This window comes from Amblyomma maculatum, chromosome 10 (genome assembly GCF_055883805.1).
Source record: "Amblyomma maculatum isolate TAMU_Amacu chromosome 10, ASM5588380v1, whole genome shotgun sequence".
Lineage (NCBI taxonomy): Eukaryota > Metazoa > Arthropoda > Arachnida > Ixodida > Ixodidae > Amblyomma > Amblyomma maculatum.
The window spans coordinates 11909748-11929625 of NC_139353.1; the positions used below are offsets into that span (position 1 = coordinate 11909748).

At 44.4% G+C, this 19878-nt stretch overlaps 1 protein-coding gene across 1 annotated transcript; it reads left to right on the forward strand.

Annotated features, from left to right (window-relative positions):
• Positions 1-1751: 1751 nt before the first annotated feature.
• Positions 1752-18671, forward strand: LOC146175604 (acetylcholinesterase-like). Its single transcript, XM_084581997.1, has 4 exons — positions 1752-1826; positions 11412-11700; positions 14583-15796; positions 17734-18671. The coding sequence occupies exons 2-4, from the start codon at positions 11440-11442 to the stop codon at positions 17873-17875; spliced, it is 1617 nt and encodes a 538-aa protein (XP_084438123.1). The 5' UTR covers positions 1752-1826; positions 11412-11439; the 3' UTR covers positions 17876-18671.
• The last annotated feature ends 1207 nt before the right edge of the window (positions 18672-19878 follow it).

Consider the following 19878-nt stretch of genomic DNA (forward strand, 5'->3'; position numbering starts at 1 on the left):
TATGACGGGGGACGGAAATAGTGGACATTCAATCTCCGCCTTCAAGGCTATGCCGCTTGACAGCTTTATTAGCTTCAATCTGCGACACCCCATGCGAGTTCTCGCTAGCGTACATGCACTGTAATGCCCGTTTAATCACTAACCCTAAGAGTTGCTCCCCTGTTGTCTGAGATAACTGATTAGCATGCAGTCTTAAGCTGGCGGGTTACACGAAAGACCATCCAGTATACCTAAGTATAAAATCCCATTTGAACCAAGCTCTACGAACATAACGGCGTAGCCTAGGGGTAGCTTGTCTGATTCAGGTTCTAAGGGTGGAGGATTGTTCAATTTCTATCTCACCCTCTCCGCTCGAAGAAGCAGACCAAATTGGCAGCTCCTATCAATTCTGTCATGTCACGTGTTTTCTTGACGTCGCCGAACCCGCCGCCAGGTCAGGCCAGAAGCCTGCCTGAGATTTTTCTCTCAGAAATCCGACTCCGATAACGCCAACTTCAAATTTTCTGGAGAAAGAACTTTTTAATGCTGTCGCTTTAAAAGTAACCACCTGCTTCCCTAACATTGTTGCTTACCCCTTTTCCTCACGTAATATTACCAACTTGTGGTAACCAGTGAAATTTCAGATTTTACAAAGAGAATTTTCAGCATAGTGTGAAAACATTATAGGGGGATGCGAAAATATGTGTATGCAAGGGCAAAGTATTTAATACACATGAGAAAACAAACAAACAAACAAAATCAAAACAGCATCAGACAAGCAGCGAAAGGTGGGCAACATCCTCTGTGGGTGCATTTAAGGCCTGTTTGTTTATGTTATTGCTTTATCACTTTTATACAGCCTGCCTGAAACTGCAATGAAATTAAGGGAAAATGCATTCTTTTTGGGAATGAAGTGAGAGCAATATTTCTGCAATGTACCAACGAAACGTCAGAGAAGCGCACAATTGTTTATAATACAAATGCAAACCATGTGGACGTAGCAGAGAACATGCAGTGGGCACCAAGAATAAGCGTAACACACTTAATTTAGTTTAACCAGAAAATATTACAAAAATTAAGTCCCGTTCAGCATAGCAGCAACTGCGCCTATAAGAAGGCCTGCAATATGCGAAGGGCGGATACACATCATAGGCTCACAGCTTAGATTTTTCGTTCCATCCTTTGCAACCCGATTTCCCAAGTTTAAACCAGTGGCAGTCGATATCAAGTTATCTCACTGCAGTGTGGCCCTTACCAAAACCTACGCAGGTTAGAATGAAATTTTAAAATAACATACATGCCATCGACCGTATGAGTCGCGTGCTGTGATCAGTATTGCGGTTTATAAAGATGTCGTATATAAACAAAAGGCTTTCTATTCTCCCACTTTTTCACTTTCAGTATTCTTTTTACAGGATAAACGATGCCACACTGCCTGCCTCTGAATACTTCAGCATCACCGGGACTGCTTTATCTGCCAGAAATAGTGCTCTGAAGGGCGCAAAGTCAAGTGAAATACCCCCTAAAAGAAAGCGTTATCCCAAATAATACTTGCGGGAGTGCGATACCCACTCCATAGTATATTGCATGTAGGAGGCTGGGCAAGGAAACACAGCTGGATGAGAAGGTTCCTCCGGCCAGAGTTGAGTGTCGTCGCCTTTATCTACTTCATCCAAGTTAACACGCTGATACAGAAGGCCGCTTGTGTATCCAGTGAGTGTTGAAACAGCTTCGTTATCTTGGGAGCCCTGGGGGTCTCTTGCCATCCCAGACGCCCAGCCACAGTAGGAGTCGCGGTTCTTGCAGAGCAGTCTACCCTCGCGCAGACAGCTTTGTCTCTGGCAAACGTGAGTACGCTGAATGCATGACTGACGGGTCTCAACAGCAGGTCACTGTATGATGACATTGTAATGGGCGCCCGACCTGTAGAACCGAAAAAAATTACAAGGATTCAACGCTGCTCAACCAAATATTGAGCGAAAGAATTAGCTGCGGGTGACCGAGCAATCTTTTTCTCTTTTTCTTCTTCCTCAGCCCACACATAAAGCCCCGATTTAGCCAACCGCAATGAACGTGCCTTAGTGGCCTATAGGGGTAACGTGAATGCCAGGGTGCTAGCAGGCTTATTCTGACATAACCGTCCCATGTGAAACGAGAGACCTAAGTTGGCAGCTCCTGCCAGCTTGGGGTCGTCTACGGGGGTCGTCTAAAGGTCAAAGATCAATGGTGATCACCGCCGTTCCACGCTGAAGGCTCAAACTGCGAGCAGTATAGCTTGCGCAATAAAAATATAATAGGTAAGGCGGTGCTTTTTTTTCTTCTTTTGCGAGAGAAACATGGCTCTGCCATTAGACATGTTCCTGCATGCTTGTATGGATTCGCGTCTCTCTCCTGCCCACATCGTTACCAATACTAATGCTCTTATCTTCATCTCCTTCCCGAAAGTAGGGTAAGAGGCCACAGTTTAAATAACTTTCAGGCCGCCGCTAGCTTTCTCTCGATACAAATATCACTTCCACTGCTCAGGGCACTATTCCAATAACAGGGGAAAGTAGATTCACATTCTCAACGATTACTCTCTGCCATGAGTGAGTTGTTAGGGTAAACGGGTAGGGAGCCGGGAGATCCGGGAGATCCGGGTTCATTCCTGGCCGAAGTGGAAACGCACGGGATGCTCATATGTTGTGCCATGTAACTGCACGTTTAAGATCCCCAGGTGATCAAAATTATTCCGGAGGCCGGCACTACAACCCCACCCCCCTTCTTGTTTTTCGTTTTGCAAGCCATTTATGCCCCCAATACACTCCATTCGAGCTGTCCACCAGAAGAAAGAAATTTGCTCAGCCATTTCCGTTCCACGAAAACATTTTTCTTCCGTAGAGGTAATGACTTTGCCTTAAGGCCATTTACGAGTCTCAGAACTTGTAAGAGGTGCTGAATCACAAAACAATACCTTGTTTCAACGTGTTCTATCCGTACTGTGTGAATAGAGTAGATTTGTTGCCGGCGTCAACATGTGTGGAACACTCTAGCATCACTGTGATCATTACAGCCTGCTACAGCAGCAACCTGATTACACCTACTGCTTTGAAAAACATATTCCATTGTCCTCCAATTAACCCGGTCCTGTGCAAACTGCATTTGCTTGATCCCTGCAAACTTCATATTCTCACCCGTCCACATCATTTTCGGCCGCCCTCTGCTGCGGTTGTCTTCCCTTATAATCTGTCTGTTACTCTTAGCGGTCATGGTAACCTTGCCTTCGGATTACATGTCCTGCCCACGCCCATTTCTCGTTCTTCATTTCGGCTACAATACTGCACATGACATATATAGATGACGATGGAGTCTGACACGGGCGATTGCATAAGACGGCAAAGAAAAGAAACTGTGCTCCATCTCGTGCTCACCTGACTGGCTTCTGACGTTCCCCGGTTCCAGATTGCCTTTTGTTTAACGTTACTTTACAATATCATTAACTCCCGTTTGTTCCCTAATTTGCTCAACTTGCTTATATTTTCTCTTAATGTTACACCTACAATTTGTTTACCTCGTTGCGTTGCTCTCAATGTAATTTCAGAAACGTTAGTTATCGTCCCCGTGCCTGCCGTATAGGCATTTACCAGTGAGGTGCAGCTGCTATACCGGTAAACGGTAAACAATTTTCCGCGATCTGGGAGTGCCAGTCAAATGAGCTCCACCATATTCCTATGATTCAGATTATTTAGGTCTATCGGTCCAAACCTGTGATCACTACCTGCCCGAGGTAGCGTCTTCCATCAGCGCCTCGATGACTATCGTAAACGTTTCCTAGAGCCCAGCTGCTATGCGCCTTTTCAGCGGTTGAGTCGCGTCGACGTTGTTGTGAATGAGCGAAAGAGTGTCACGAGCCAAAAAGAATGTCTCGAAAGAAGAGAAGAAAAAAAAGCCACGAGCGAGCGGCACAGAGATTGCGGCTGTCCTTTCTCTTCTGAAAAATTATCTTTAGATCGTGAGGAATATAGAGTGCTTTACAACTGCACATAGAAACACACAAGCATTTCTCAAATTTTTCTCTTTGCATATCGCAAAAACGCTTAAATAGTGGAGCTAAAATTTCGAATTAGGGATTATCGCAATACTCCTTAGAACGTTTTTTTCGATCCGGTATTTTTTAACATTAAGTATACTTCGTGTCGGTGCTGCTTCGCGTGTCTAGGTCTCTGATCATGCTTTGTAATTCAGTCGCCGTAGTGCTCAGCAAACAAGGAGCCAACTTTGACAACTACGAGTGCTGCTCAAGCAATGTCCTTGTTCTCATCTGTATAATCCGTCACTGAGATTATACTTCCGCCTGCAGAGTTGCACCTGGAACCATGAAGCTGCATCCAGTGTTCGTCTTATTTTCAGTGCATTGGACGCTCGAACGCACTTTGCAGTTTGCTATTTGGTTTGTTATATGATGTTTAACGTGCCATAGCGAATCAGGCTATGAGGGACACCGTAAGGAATGGCTGCAGACAATTTAGACCACCTGGGGTATTTCAACGCACACCAACATCGCACAGTACATAGGCGCGGTCTATGAAAACGCGGCCGCCGTGACAAGAATCGACGCCGGGTCACCTGTTCAGTACTCGAGTGCGGTATTATGCATTTAGCCACTAAGGCGTGGCACAGTTTGTTGTTGCAGACGCATATATCCATACTGTCGCCAAATAAATGACACATCTGCCTCAAAAATGTAACCTCTGAAGCAATGTAATTCTGTAACCTCGTTTAAGAGGAAGTCTTTGTGCCTAAGTACCTGAAGCGAGCGTACCGAACTTAGGAGGAGCTGGATCAGGGACTTGTACAGGCCCAATGCTCGAGACTGTATAGTCAAGATGAAGAACGAGCAGAGTCCGTCATAACCATGATTTGCAAAACAGAACTTTTTGATTTATATAAAGCTAAGGCTATTGTTAGTAATTCAGTCGGATAAATTGATGCGTCGTCAGTAGACGTAGGGAAAAGGACCAATTCAACAAACAGGGAAAATACCCCAGGTTGTCATAGAACAGACCGTGTAGGAGAGAAGACGTCATTATATTTACGTGCTTTGAGAAAATGTCATGAAAGACATTCTGGACAGGAGGATATTTGTCATACATGCGAATGATATCTGTAAAATGAATGTTTGAGAGATTAAGGAGAGTGCGCCAGAAGCAAATCTATGTACTCCACAGACGAGACCATATGGCAAAAAAAAAAGAGGCATGTTCAAAAAGAAATATTATAACTGAAGGGCGGAGAGGTGAGTTACATAAATATAAGAATGTTTGAACTTCCGTCATCTCAATGCTTTTTTTCGCTCTTCATCCTCTAGGTGATTAACTGCGTTTTGGCTAGTCGGTTAGTTAATACAGAACATTAGGCATGCACAGAAGAAGAAACAAAAGGGGGGGATGACAGTGATTAAATATATAGGCCACACGACCGCGCTGAGCTTATTCATTTCCAGGCCACATTTCACTGACGCTAGGTCATCAAATGTCATTACGAATGTTATCCTGATTACTCCAGTAGCACTATCGCCAATCATTCTTTTTTATGGTACCTACGTAAACATGGGGCCAAAAAATTGAAACTAGCCGAAGAGCTTTGTGCGCCCGTCCAAAAAGGGCCATCAAAAGGCTCAACCTTCGAGTGAAAAAATATAATAACCGTTCGTTTCAATATGTATACGCCATAGCAAAACCAGAGTTACTAATTATAGTAGCAAAAGCAGCGCCAGGAAAAGGGAAGAACTAAATAACACCAATGACTGCTAAGTCAAATTAACTCCAAAGGACACCCGTGTCAATGCTTGTGAGTAGGAAAATAAAGAAAACTATCGTAATAAAACCTGCGCATAGCGTGTGTATATATATATATATATATATATATATATATATATATATATATATATATATATATAGCCATCAGCCCTCAATAACTGTAGCTTAATCGACCGATGCCGCCGTCAGCAGGAGCAATTTCATTCTTATATAAGTCGATGGCAGCACGTGGCGGTGACGGCTTTGTTAGCACGCGTCGGTTTACTTTTACAGGAGAGAAATTTCCTTTCTTTATAGCAACAACGGTTGATTACGCTCCAGTTATTGAGGGCTGTTGGCTATTATACGCAGGTTTTGCTAGCTATAATACATTCCATTAAACTTCCCATCTCACAAGCCCTGACATGGCGAGGCATAACTTTACGTGACTATGGCTTTTCTATGGTTCTCGCTTAGCACTTAATGTTATTTTGCCGATTGTTTCTTTTCCTGACACATATTTTGCTACGAGATGTTAACAGTTATAGGCTGTGATATTGTAACGAAGGTTTTACCATTTAATCCATATTTACGAGGCACGCGCTTGCTTTCTTCGTTGTTTGTAATTTTCTGATCCCACGTTTACGTACGTGCCGTGGTAAAAACGTGAGGGATGCTATGCCCGGAAATAACGGCTTAATACTAGCCTTGTGATGCCTTAGTTTCTATAAAATGTACCTCGTTCTCAATAAAATTCAGTTGGCTGCCCAGCGCCTGTCCTCTGGTCTATATTTTTTTCACGGCGGTCGCCCCGTTTCTCTCGCCCGTGCTGCCTAATATTCCTAACCTATCAACTTGTCTACATTGGGTCACTGTTTCTAAACATTGCCTTTCATCTCTCCTTGTCCTCGGCTGCTTCCTTTGTGAGATACTCGTTCCTGAGGACTACCTCTACTATTTCCCGACGCCTCTTCTCTGGTGGCCCCAGTGTTCCCTTCACTTCGACATCATTTTCTAACCTCAATTCGACATAATTTTCACCGCTTGCTTTGATACGTACATGGAGCGAAGTCCTGAAAGACAAACTGCTATAAGCACAAAGTGTCTAATGACTTCGCTGAGCGAATTTCAGAATGCTATACAAGGCACGAGATCTTACGGCCAGTTCGCAATATACTCGTGACGACGGTGAGCTGAAAATTTTCAATTAGAGTATACGACACGTATGAAATGGGAGTATGATTAAACCACCTGTTGTAGGATTTCCCGAACTGACATGCCGACATAATCCTGGCCGGAGTATACGATTGGGCGAGTACATTGGGGAAACTTTTTGGCTCTTTTGTTCACGATGAAAAATCAAATTGCAATTCAATTCCAGGTGTTTGCGAGCAGAACTGGCGGATGACTGCTTTGTCAAAGAATGCCTTAGCTACCTTGGCCTGGCAATTTTCTCAACAACTGGTACATGTACGGTGTTCCGATTTCATCACTTTTGACACGTGCCTTGTGCCAGACCCTATAAAAATATGTCCTCTCCACGAGTACAACGTGGAAGTGCAGAGGGCATTGCATCCAATCGCACATGTAATGTTTCAGACACGAATACATGTAAGCAAGGACGGATTTTGCAGGAGCCTTTCATACGCAAGCACCGTATCTGGAACTTTGCTGTGCTGTCCCTCTAAGCTCACAGTTTCTGCAGTCCCAAGCTCACTGATTCATGTCACTCGTTCGGTGCACTACCTCTGGCCTCCATTGGTAGGTGGCTTCTTTCCCACATTTTTTAAGGCGGCTGTACAAACACGCCTGACAGTTAACGAACTGCATAATTCATGGCAACAGTAAGCCTTAATTTCGGTCTTCAATAGGGGTAGTCACATAGTCTTGACTTATATAACGATTGCCGCTGCTTACTTTAGTGTAGCTTTAAAAGTAAACTTGAGCGGACAATAAAAGCCTTTTAGTAAATCTAAACAAACTCCCTGGACGCACTTCGTAAGAAAAAAAAAGGTCGAAGTGTCACTACATTTTCCATCGTCAATGTCGCCAGCATAATTTTCTTCATCCAGATTATATACGGCGGTGATAAGTACGTTTTTTATAATCTTAAAAGATGCTTACTCTGCCCCCAATTTAGAGCGCAACAAAACGGGCAACGAAGGAGATTTCCAGCGACGACCTCTGATAAACCCAGCAGTCACTAGTGCTATCCCTTTTCTATAATTGTGGTACTCTGTAACCACTGTAAATACAAATCTGTAACCACACTTAGCAAACAACCGTTGGTCATTCGTTTAGATTCTTCTTCGTTCCTTTGTGCAGAGCTCTGGGCTACTGTCCTTAGCCATGTGTATTTGTGCCTCAAAACATTTTCGAATTGCGGGCAATAGCAACTACCCGAGATAACCCCTTACACGGTGAACGTTACTGGCGGGTCTCGCTCTCCACTAGAGACGTCGAGATAGATAACATTGTTTCCACACGATATTCGACCGTCTGCTGGCAAACAGGACTTGGTGAGGACTTCAGCCACCTTCCACCGGTTGAGCTGATAACAGCGGCATAAAAATAGGCATCGCTTCGCGTACGAGCTCTCAGATCAGACGCAGCGATAAGCATCGTGGCTGCCTTAATTGTTTACAAGCGGCGGATTATTCGTTGTGGCGCACTTAGCAGGTGAGTGAAAAAGTTTCACGCATGACGTCTGAGTTCACGAGTGTGATCTTCTCGGCATCACTGATGACATTTCAGGAATATGCAAGACAACTGAATTCCATCTTAGTTCGTTAAAATCGTTTTCTTTAATTCATGCTGAGGCTTATTCGGCAGAAAAAATGAGAATTTCGTGCTGAGAAAATCAGGTTTAAAAACAAAAGTAGTAGTGTGGAGGCTGTACGTTCCGGGCTGCAAATCCCAAGTTCACCGGGTTTAGACGAATGAGTGTGAGCTCTTCACGATGCTCCATTTCGTCTTCCCCTTAGGCCTCAAAGTGGAGATAAGATCACATTCAAGGCTTCGCAAGGTCAGACTAGGACCCAGTTGTTTTGGTGGTGATTTATCTAAAGCAGGCCATGCATCAACAAGTCAGAAAAGCGACGCTGCCGATTTATCTAGTCCACGTGTAGAGTTTTCACGCACACACACAAAAAAAAAATGATCGGTGTGGATTCGAACTGGCTGGGTTCGAACCCAGATGCAAGGGCTTAATACCGAGCTTCTAAACACTGAGCTATCACGGAGGGTGCTTTTACGCCTAATTACCATGTTTGAATAGGGCTGGGCTAACGCTAAGCTAATTTTCCGTCACAGTATCGACCTTAACTCGTGAAGGTTGTGGTTAATTTGATCACCGGCGAGTACTGAATGTCAGTGGGGCCCATCTTCAAAGATTGAATCAACTGCTGAAAAAAAAAAAATAAAACAAGCATTGACCTTACTGCGGCGAACTTGCAAAAGATTTGTTCCATTTTATAGTCTTCTGTTGTGCATAAAAGGACAGTTTGCTACGAAATTTCACTATTTGTCATAAAAATGAGCTAGTCGTATAAGACAGTCTTTATTTCCTTTGTATCTTTTAAACAGACACTGCGGACGAACTTAAGTCGGCCTGTATGAAGAGGGAACTGCATTCTAATTGCAGAGTTGTCACTCTACCTATATACAGTTCTTATATGCTAGAAAAAGGCACAAAATGAAATGCATGCGTCACCATCCACTTCAGTGTAGCATGGACAAGTCCTGTTTACTACATATGTCGTGAGTTTTAATCATGAACCCGAATTCATCTGCCATATATGCATGTTTTGCTACCAGACCAATCTTACCGTACTAAGCAGGAGCCAGGTAATCAATTGTTTCTAATAGCAATAACTTGACAGAGTTGTCATTAGTGTTCCTTTAAGCACAATGGCCTTTTTGCCATTATACTCCCCTATTTCTGAAAATAAAGACACAGGACGGTAATTAATTTACTACGCAAGGTTCATAGACAGTCCCTGATGTATTCATTTTGTGATACATTAAGGTGAATAATTTGCGATCATATATACATATAGAGAACCACATTTAGTTGTCCATACACTCAATTTTGTTTTACTGGCGCTCTTAAATTTAACCGATGCCCCTCAACGGAAGCGCAACGATCGTGCCATACTATAGCCACCATAAGGATAGTTGCCGTGGCGTCCACTGTGCGGTTGCACAATTCTTCACTCTATCCAAACCTTTCCACGATGACTACTACGCTGCTTAATCTCTCAACGTAAGACCGAAACGCACTCACACCGCGGTCAAACACAATGAGCAAAACAGAGGCTGCCGTAGAAGTCGTTCGGAAGCAGGCGTCCAGTCCTCAAGAAGTATTATGCATTTGTTTGCTAGCGGGTAAGAGCTTAAGCTCCAACGAAATCTCTCTCGTTTCAAATAATCTGTCATCTAGTTACTGTCGTAGTATTAGATGGCTGCCCCGCCCGCTGTGTGCTCACAAACTTCTTTATTGAACACGCTGTTTTTACAACGAAGGTCGTTGTCCGATCTCTTGTCATCGATGAGAATATTAATGCTGAATCTCGTGACTCCAAAAATAACAAATCCTAGAGCCCCGCTTGGAGGATGCTGGGTGCCCTAGCAGCAAAATGCAAGTAAAAAGCGACGAGACATATCCTCGGCAGCGCAGAATTTATGATGCAGCTTCATGCTGGCCCGCAGGTACAGGCGCTTGGAGGCAGCCGCTACGCAGAGTTGTCAGACGAGTAAATTGGCGTTTGTCCTTATCAAGTGTGGCACAAACAGCCCACGCAGGCATCCCAAGCTGCCTTGCACGACATGTGCTTCATCGGGGAGTCAAGAGACCGAAGGCCAGTGTCCCATATCCTCTACACGTGTTCAGTGGTAGCTCGAGCCCTGCAGCCGTCGGCTAAAATAGTTTAAAAGAAAAACATCATCCCACCAAAGCTGCCGCTTCTTTGAGATATAATATTTTATTTTTGTCCATTACTCCATCCAATTAATTGTTTTAGAGAGCCATCCACCAATATTATCTCTGCTGAATCACGAGAGTTTAGTAGGTACGCGATTTTGATCACAATTTATTTGTCAGTAAATTTATTGGGACTGCAATATAGTGGTTCCCGAAGCTTGTCTTCTGAAAGGCTTTCGCAGCAAAGAAAAAGCTTGCTCAAGTTAAGTTTTTAGATGAACTTTTATTCCTCGGAGAGAGGGAACATAGCCAAAAAGTGAAAATAATACCGGTAGTGTTATATGCACAGAAAACTACTACTACGGAGGTAGGATTAGGTATACAACTGTTTTATTGCGATTTTCACCGTTCCATACCCTCTTGCTGGTCGTCCTTTGATAAAAGTTTGTCATATGCTATCGCAAAGGTGGGGACAGGGGCTGGCCGCGGACTTTTGCCACGTTTGTCGAAAGGAAACAAAATACGGCAACGTTCTACTAAATTTCGGTGTTGCTAGAGTGGTATTCTGAAAGAGCAAATGCGTCGTCAAATAACCGCAGCTGGTTTGATATTAGTGCTGTTTATGGCGTGCCGGATAATCGGAAATCTCTGCCCAGGTCTTAATTTCAGTTCGACGTAGAAAGAACCTAACCGACCGTGAAATCTGCCTGTTCTCTCGCTGTGCTCGCTTCCAGGTCGGTTCCTGATCAGCCAGCGTTGAGTATGGGCGCATCCCTATTATCGGCGTTGCTGTTCCTCCTGGTCGGGGCTTCGTGTGCCGGTGCCTACGACGTGGAGAAGGTGACGAGACTCGGCCGTGTCGGGGGTAACCTGCTGGAGCTGCTGGGCCGCACCGTGGAGGAGTACCGAGGCATCCCGTATGCGCAGCCACCCGTGGACAGACTTCGCTTCCTGCCTCCACAGGCGCCGCGACCCTGGGAGGGCACACTGGACGCCAGGAGCAGGAAGACAGCTTGCCCTCAGGTTCGTTTGTTGTCTTGACAGCGTTCATACGTACATAGCACGAGTAATAGTGGTAGCAGTGTACAGAGTGATTGCATGATCCACGCTACCCGCGCGCCATTTATAACAAAGGACCGGAATGAGGAAGCAAACACTTCAACAATATATTCACACTGCTGAAAAGTCGTGCACAGAAATACCGACTGAAATATTCCATATACAGCGTATATACACGTATTAGATGGATAAGAGAAGGCTCCTTCAAAGTTCAACGATCACCTTCGGTCTACTCGATTTTACTTCCAATCATTTATTACTCTGCAAGCAACGACAAAATAATGGAAGCCAACACAATTACATATAGTACCCAGTCGAAAAAAACGACAGAACTTTGTCGAATGTACGACAAAATATAGCGTTGTTCTGTCGTGAACGTCAGGTTTTTCTGTGTTTCTGTAATTTTTGCGTGGTATATTTTTGTTGTCTGTAGTTCTGTAGCACTTCTCTGTTATAAGTACTGAAATTTCTGATGCTACTAGAGAACATTCTGTTGTCACAATAGGTTTCCTGTCAAAAACCGCACAGAAATTTTGTCGTAACAAAAGAACATTTTCTGTAGTTTTTTCCGACTGGGAGCCTAGCACACTATCAATATGAGGCCCATTTGGATAACGTTCCTAGAGTTCGAGTTGTCGGCTTGCTTTTTGTGTTGTCGGTTGGGAAAAAGAAATGAAAGCACAACCCAACCAAAGGAAGAAGGCATGGTAAATATTAGGTCTTGCATCTCGACTTCAGGTTTGCCTAAATCTGAATTTTAAATCTACCAGTAGTTTTAGACTGGCAGATGGAAGAGCTTTCCCACGTACTGGTAGATGAATCGACCAGTAGGTGGGAAAGCTCTCGTACAAAAATGGAAGTTAATGGAGACGACGACGGGGAATGCACAGTGCGAAAGTGTGCTGCCATCCGCAAGTGGAGCAATCAGCTGCAATATGTACATTGTAAATTTATTGTACCTTGCGTGCCCCATTTTATTCTGATTGTTGTGTTGGTTTAATTTGTGCCAAATTCAGGCAATAATTAAAGAAATACAGCTGCGACGTTCCGTACTTGCTTCCCAAGCGAAATTCATTTGTTCGATCCCGCTCAGCTCCACCGGTTTTTAAAAGCCACAATATGTTTGGTTGTGTTTGACTGTGTGAAGTAGCGCCTTCGAACTAAAATTACTCGATGTTTGGCCCGCTTAGACCGATGATAACGTGCTAAAAATCTGCTTGAATTACCCTCTCCAGGACAAATGAACTGCGATATCAGGATCTAGCGGGCCGACCAGGAGTAAAACAGACAAGAGCCAAGATTACTGTTTAGAGCGTCCGTATGTGTGCTTTTGTATTAAAGCCAAATTTTTTTTTCTTAAATCGCAATGGCTTTGTGAAAGCCAGCACGCTGTACGTGGGTTGTACATTGAAAAACAAGATTTCGCAGTTAGAATAACAACTGTTCAGCCAATTCACTCCCAGAATACAGGTGACAAGGGCCGAAAAGGAGCATGATAAGATAAGGGGACAAACAAGGACATTAAACCTCTTCCACAGAGTAATCTCAGTTCAGCTGCTTCTCGCTAAGCCGAATTTCAGCATGTGGCATAGGTTGAATTTTTTTTTATTACCAAATTCACTTGGGGCATAGGATTCTATAATAAGGCAAGTAAGAGCGCTCCTTCAGAAAAGGCTCTATAAATGTCGATCAAGAGAGAGGAGTATATACGGGCACAGTGAAGCCAAGAGTAGCAGTTGCGCTTCAATGTATTTGCTTCGTTACTTCCATGCAGATGTCAACTTTGTCACCATCTTCATCAACTTACATCCGTTCTCAATGAATCTAGGACATATTGCTATCACTATGCTGTCTTAAAAAGCGCGTTAAGTGGTCACAATTAACACTTTATACTGCGCTACGACCCGGTTCCTAGTCACCGATCTCAGACTGATATCTGACCTTGAAACTTTAGCTTTGAACCGAAAGGGAAGTGAAACTATACGTGCTAGCGTACGTATTTCCTATTTGGCCGACAAAGCTTAACCGGCTGTGGTTTGTTTTTTGTTCTGCTTGTGGAACGCATGTAGGTGTTACTGGCACCGTATTGTGTTGGAAGTGTGTGATGCGTTGTACCTGTTTTCTCCTGTCGCAGCCTTGGAGAAAACAAGTTCGTCTTTACTTTTATATGCTCGCACCCCACCTCCCCCCCTCCCCCCCCTTTGTGGTAATGTACATGATGGATGATATAGAGCTATTGGAAGAATTTAATGAACTATAAAAGGACCTCATTCTTCTGAAATTTAGGAAATATTTTTGAGAGTGCGTTAAATCCGAACGAAGGACGCCAGTTACTCCTACGCAGCAGTTAAGAGTGTAATGAATACATTTTTACTGCCGACAGAATCTGACTTTGATAGAATCTGGATAGAATCTGAATAGAATCTGCCGACAGTGTCTGGCTTGTTACTTCCAACTGTTTACTTAATGATAAATTCCTAATATCCTAATACCTTTCTTGCTAAATTAAGGCTCCCCGAAGGGGGGGCGGTTCCTGTCAAGCCGACAATTTTGCTGGCTTTTTTGCCGCGCTCTAGTACTACGATGTGATGCTGAACGAATAAAATTGAACGGAATTGAATTGAATCGAACATAAATCCACTGTACAGCATGCGGTAGCGGTCGGAATTAAATATTTGAAATTTTGTTTCAGATGTGCATATGTTGTAAATATACCTATCTTTCTGTATGTTAGAATGAGGGTACAGTATATCTACCGCACAGGTGTCGCACTGATACACCATCATTGCAATTCCGCATGAACAAAAATAAAAGGCTATTTACTTTTCTTTTTAACGTCACTGCAGGTTGTCGTCAGCGCACTTATGGGTGGCGACATCGAGTACACGGAAGACTGCCTGCACCTAAACGTCTGGAGCCCCGTGCCTCGCGCCGAAGACTCCGCTCCAGTGATTATGTGGATCCATGGTGGGGGCTACACTCAGGGGTCTGCGAGCTACGACAACTACACAGGCGCCGCCATAGCCGCAAAGACAGGCCTTGTGGTCGTCTCCCCCAACTACAGACTCGGTATTCTGGGATTTCTGAACGCCGAGTCCCCAGAGGCACCCGGCAACATGGGCTTGATGGACCAGAACATGGCGCTTAAGTGGATTCAGGAGAACATCCGCGAATTTGGCGGTGACCCGTCCAGAGTCACCATTCTTGGAGAGAGTGCGGGCGCAATGAGCGCTCACGCGCATATCCTCTCACCGATGAGTCGCGGTCTCTTCAGGAGGGCGTACATGATGAGCGGCAACATGCTCACTCAAGACTTCTTCGAAGGCACACACAAGAGCATAAACAAGGGCGACGCTGTCGCCACTGTTGTGGGCTGTGCAGGCGGGGATCGAAGCTTAGCCTCGGACCCAGAGCCAGTCATTGACTGCCTGCGGTCCAAGAGCGCCGATGAACTTGTGGTTGCAACGACCGAGGCCTTGGCACCAAAAATATTTCATTTTTTGCCCACCTTTCATAACGAGTTCCTCCCGAAGGTTCCAACGGGCGCAGTGAGGAAAGGTTTCTTCAGTACTGTCGATCTTGTGATGGGTGTCACTGAGGACGAGGGCGTTCTGGCGCTTATTTATCCTCTGAAACAAGAACTGCTTCCAGACGACGTGGAAAACTTGGAAGACGACTACTTCAAGCATACCTTGCACGAGGGCATCTTCTCCTGGCTCCAGATGGATTTCTCGGAGATGCTGGCGAAATATACGGCTGATGATAAGGACAAGGCGTCGCTTAGGCGCAGCTACGCAGACTACCTCTCGGACTCTGTATTCGTATGTCCCATGCATTTTACCGCCGAGGGCCACTCGAGACGGGGCCAGTCCGTATACTCCTACGTTTTTGGTCATTTGTCTTCAAAAACTCCGCTACCTTCTTGGATGGGCGCTCCGCACGCGTTGGACATCAACTACATCTTCGGAGTCCCTCTTGTTGACCAGGAGCGCTTCGACGCCGAAGATGCTGCCGTTTCAGAGGTGGTCCTAACGGCCTTGTCGACTTTCGCTGCCACGGGGTAAGTATCACTGGAATTACTAGTGATCTTCTTGGTTATTACGGTGTTCCCTAAATAAGCACAATAGCCAAGATCAGAACTGCCAAGAACAGCGCCATATTTCATAATGACATCTCATTTCAACCAAATCATGGCTTACGCTAATACTTTAACGTGTCTGTAAAATGTAAAAGGGCTTCAATTCACCTGTCCGAGCGTTAACAAGAAGAACCGCACGCCGTTCAGCCCCAGATGCATCGGGGGGAATATTTGTTGCAGTCTTGTGCCAAATTTATTTAGTATATACGTAGACCCTAACGTATTGGCAACATATGCAGGGCAGTCACGTGGGACAAAGATCCAAGTTCAATAATGCCAAAATAGAAGCCTGGGCGAGTTGGTACGTATACATTCTAAAACAGCGCAAAAGAACAGGGACGAGAGAACGAAACGAAACAGCGCTCGTGTTGTACGTTTCGTTCTCTCGTCCCTGTTCTTTTGCGCTGTTTTAGAATGTATCAATAATGCCGCTTACGTGCAGAACGCACATTGTGAGGAGATAAAAAGACTGAACAAAGATTTTCATGCAAGTTGAAAGCCCAGCCAAAACTTTCTTGATGATGGTCTACTCAAGATGAAAAATACTGCTATAGCTTTTGACTGCCTCTCGGTATTTGCAGTCTTCTTGCTATTGTAGGATTCAGCGCTACAGTGATGCAATCACGGACACATGCAATATTACATATTCAAATCTGTAACTTACAGGCTTCAGGAAAAAGTGCAAACTGGTGATCGTTGCCTCGATTTTATATTCCGCATTAAGATTTCGGGCTTTAGCCACAAGACTTACAAGAAGCGTTGACTTTGCTATGTACGTGGAGCCACTTCGCTTGGCCGAGACCTTCTAAACGCACAGTCGCGGATTTACAGCCTACTTGATGGTCTTAATTCTTCAGCTACATCACGTCACTGGTTTTAACGCAAAGGCGTCAAAGGCTCCGTTCACCGAAAATCCGGCGTCGGCGATCAACCGCCTGCACTGGCGTTGTAAACGAAATATTATGAGCATGGCGCTGGCAGGCGCTAACGGCCGATCACTGACCGGACGTAGGATTGCCTGACATTAACAGCAAACCGGTAGCAAACCGGTTTCTCCCTCCGGTTAACCTTCCTACGTTTCCTCCTCCTCCTCCTCCTCCTACTGCTGCCATTACGTTCGGCAGGAGCTGCCAACTCAGGCATCTCATTTCGCATTCGAGGATGGTATCTAAATCAGTTTGCCAGTACTTTTGCATTCACGTTACCCGCAGGTACGTTCATATTGCTCGTTTAGAGCGGGGCTTTATTGTTGGCTGGTAATCTACGCTGTCGAGTCATACCCTTAAAGGCGGTTCTTAAGCGCCCCCTATATTTTTTTTCTGGTAAGAATTAACGCTCCATAAACACTTAAATAGAAAAAAGTCAGTCGACCCAGATGGCACTTGACGCCGCTTGCATGCATCAGACAAACGCGAAGAAAACGCATGCAAGAGGTTACGAAAGCTGACTTTCAATGTAATTCAACATAATAGCAATGCTTATTTATAACGTTTAAACAATAGTTTGTATGGCTTTCTTTTACCAATGTTGAAATGTTATAATGAAATTTTTGTTCATTCTTATGTGATAGGTGTATATTTGTATTGCTGATTAAATTTTGCATCAATTTTTGATCCCCTTGCATAAACAAAATATTTGATATATACTCAAGGGACGCCATTCAGAATTCGTACTTGTACAAAAGTGCGATGTCATATGTGATTTGCCATAAGGACTAGAATGAAATGCAATTGTCTTTAGCTTCTGAATGCCTTTTTTTTTTTTTTTTTTTTTTTTTGTGGCGTATTTCTCTTCCTACAAGTGAGCCGGGTTAAAGATGTGTAACAAAAAGCTTTCTTTCGCATTTCTTTCTCACGCAGAGTCCCACAACTTCTCGGTCACAAGGCATGGCCCAAGTACAGCGCCGAAAATCCAGTCTCAATTTACATCGACTACAACAACATCACCTCTATCACTGGCTTTCGCACAAAGGAGTGCGAAGCCTGGAGGCCTTACCTCTAGGCTTGCGCTCCATTAGAAGCTTTCAAGCCACCGTCTCGGTCATATTTAAGGCTTGCAGTGGTGATAATCATGTATCCTGGACTTTGTAAATATCCGGGAGGCGCAAAGTCTTACCGAGTGCCAAGGGTTCCCTAAAAACGTCCCTAGGTGGCTGAACACAAAATTATGCGGCCTGTAAACATTTAAGCAAACTTGTAACTAAGTAAACGTTTGTTTGAGCCTAAGGAAATGCTCTCGTGCTCACGTTTTGCTGCTCGGTGCTTTTCGTCTACATGCAGGCCGTGATGGTGGACGTAGCACGTTTTTTTTGGATCCTCTCTGCCAGGCGTTTACATGCCCTCTCCCTCGTGTGACCGGTTAGGTTTCCCTCAGTTCAAAGGCACGAGGGATAATGTCGAAGATGCACTAGACACTGAGATTGATGATTTCCATGATATATATGCAGGTCTTCAAGTTAGCTGAAAGCTTTTAAAATGTTCCTCGCAACCGCAGGTATTGTCAGTCTACCAGTTGTCACTTCACGCCTAGAGCAACGCAAAACATTAGAGGAAGTTTTTTCTAAAGCCATTTATACCGCAGATGTGAACCGACGACTATACAGCATATATTCCTGCGCACTTGGGACATTACCGAATCCCATTTAGACATGCGCAGTTTTGCAGAGTGAATTAATGCAGCTTGTGGAATACATTTCCCGTATGAAGGAGAAAATTTTATGGTTGTTATAGATCAATTCTTTGGACCACCAGGTGCCGTCTTATGAAAGGTTACGTGATTAATAAAGGATATTTTTTGAACTTGAATATTTTTTCTTCATTACTGTGAGCTGGCTGCGGAAGTCGCTTCGGCCGGTTATTGTGCAATATTACAGTAAGGTGGACAATATGTGCCTGATATAGATCAATAATGTGAATAGCGTTTAAATTACGTCAAGTATAAATTTTTGTTTTAATTTTGAGGGGCAAAGCTACATCTGCCCACTCTTTCTCTGTCTCAGGATATCACAGGGTCATGGTGTGTGGGGTTTAACGTCCCAAAGAGACTAAGGCTAGGAGAGACGCCGTAGTGGAGGACTCCGGAATTTTTGATCACCGGGGGTTCTTTAATGTGCACTGGCATCGCACAGCACACGAACGCCACTCATGCACATATTACTCGGGTATTTCAAGACCTCCGTACTGAAAGCTAATGGAGTCGCCAGTGCCCAGGTCAAAAGGTTTGCACTGTTTCAGTTTTCTGAAGCGAATCTGCTGCTATTACGCAGGCAACGCTAGAAAACAGGATTGCATTAATTTTCAAGAATTATACAGTCTTGTGGGACTAATAGCGCATTGGTAAATGATCGATACATCGCACTCTCAAGAACATCCCTAGACTTTGTTAGGGAGAATCTTGAGGCGCCTTAGTGATGAAATATACCATGACATTTCTATAAGCTCCCAAACTCTAGGGGACCAAAGCAGTGAAAAGTCGAACTGCTGGGAGAAGGCATGCTCTTATAACGTGGACTACAATGCGCTGTCCGTCACCATATCCCTCAGAAAAGCTCTGCTGGATTACGGATCCGCAGAATGCTCGTGAATTTTAAATTCAGCTTTCAGAGCTGTTAACCCTGTACATGACCATGTGTTCAATATTTTATAGTGGTTAAGATTAACAGCGCCACGGCAACACAAGCACCCCAGTCATAAAGAATAAAACAATAAAACGCCGCTCACTCAGCCGCAAATGCAGCGCCCGCCTGATGATCCTATTCACAGGTTGCAGAGTAGCAGGCCATATTGTAATTATTCTGGCCGATCTCTCTCAATTTTCTATCAATAAACTCATCTATCTATCTGGGTTGGTTTGTGGTGTGTGGGGTTTAACGTCCCAAAGAGACTAAGGCTAGGAGAGACGCCGTAGTGGAGTACTCCGGAATTTTTGATCACCGGGGGTTCTTTAATGCGCACTGGCATCGCACAGCACACGAACGCCACTCCGTTTCACTTCCATTGAAACGC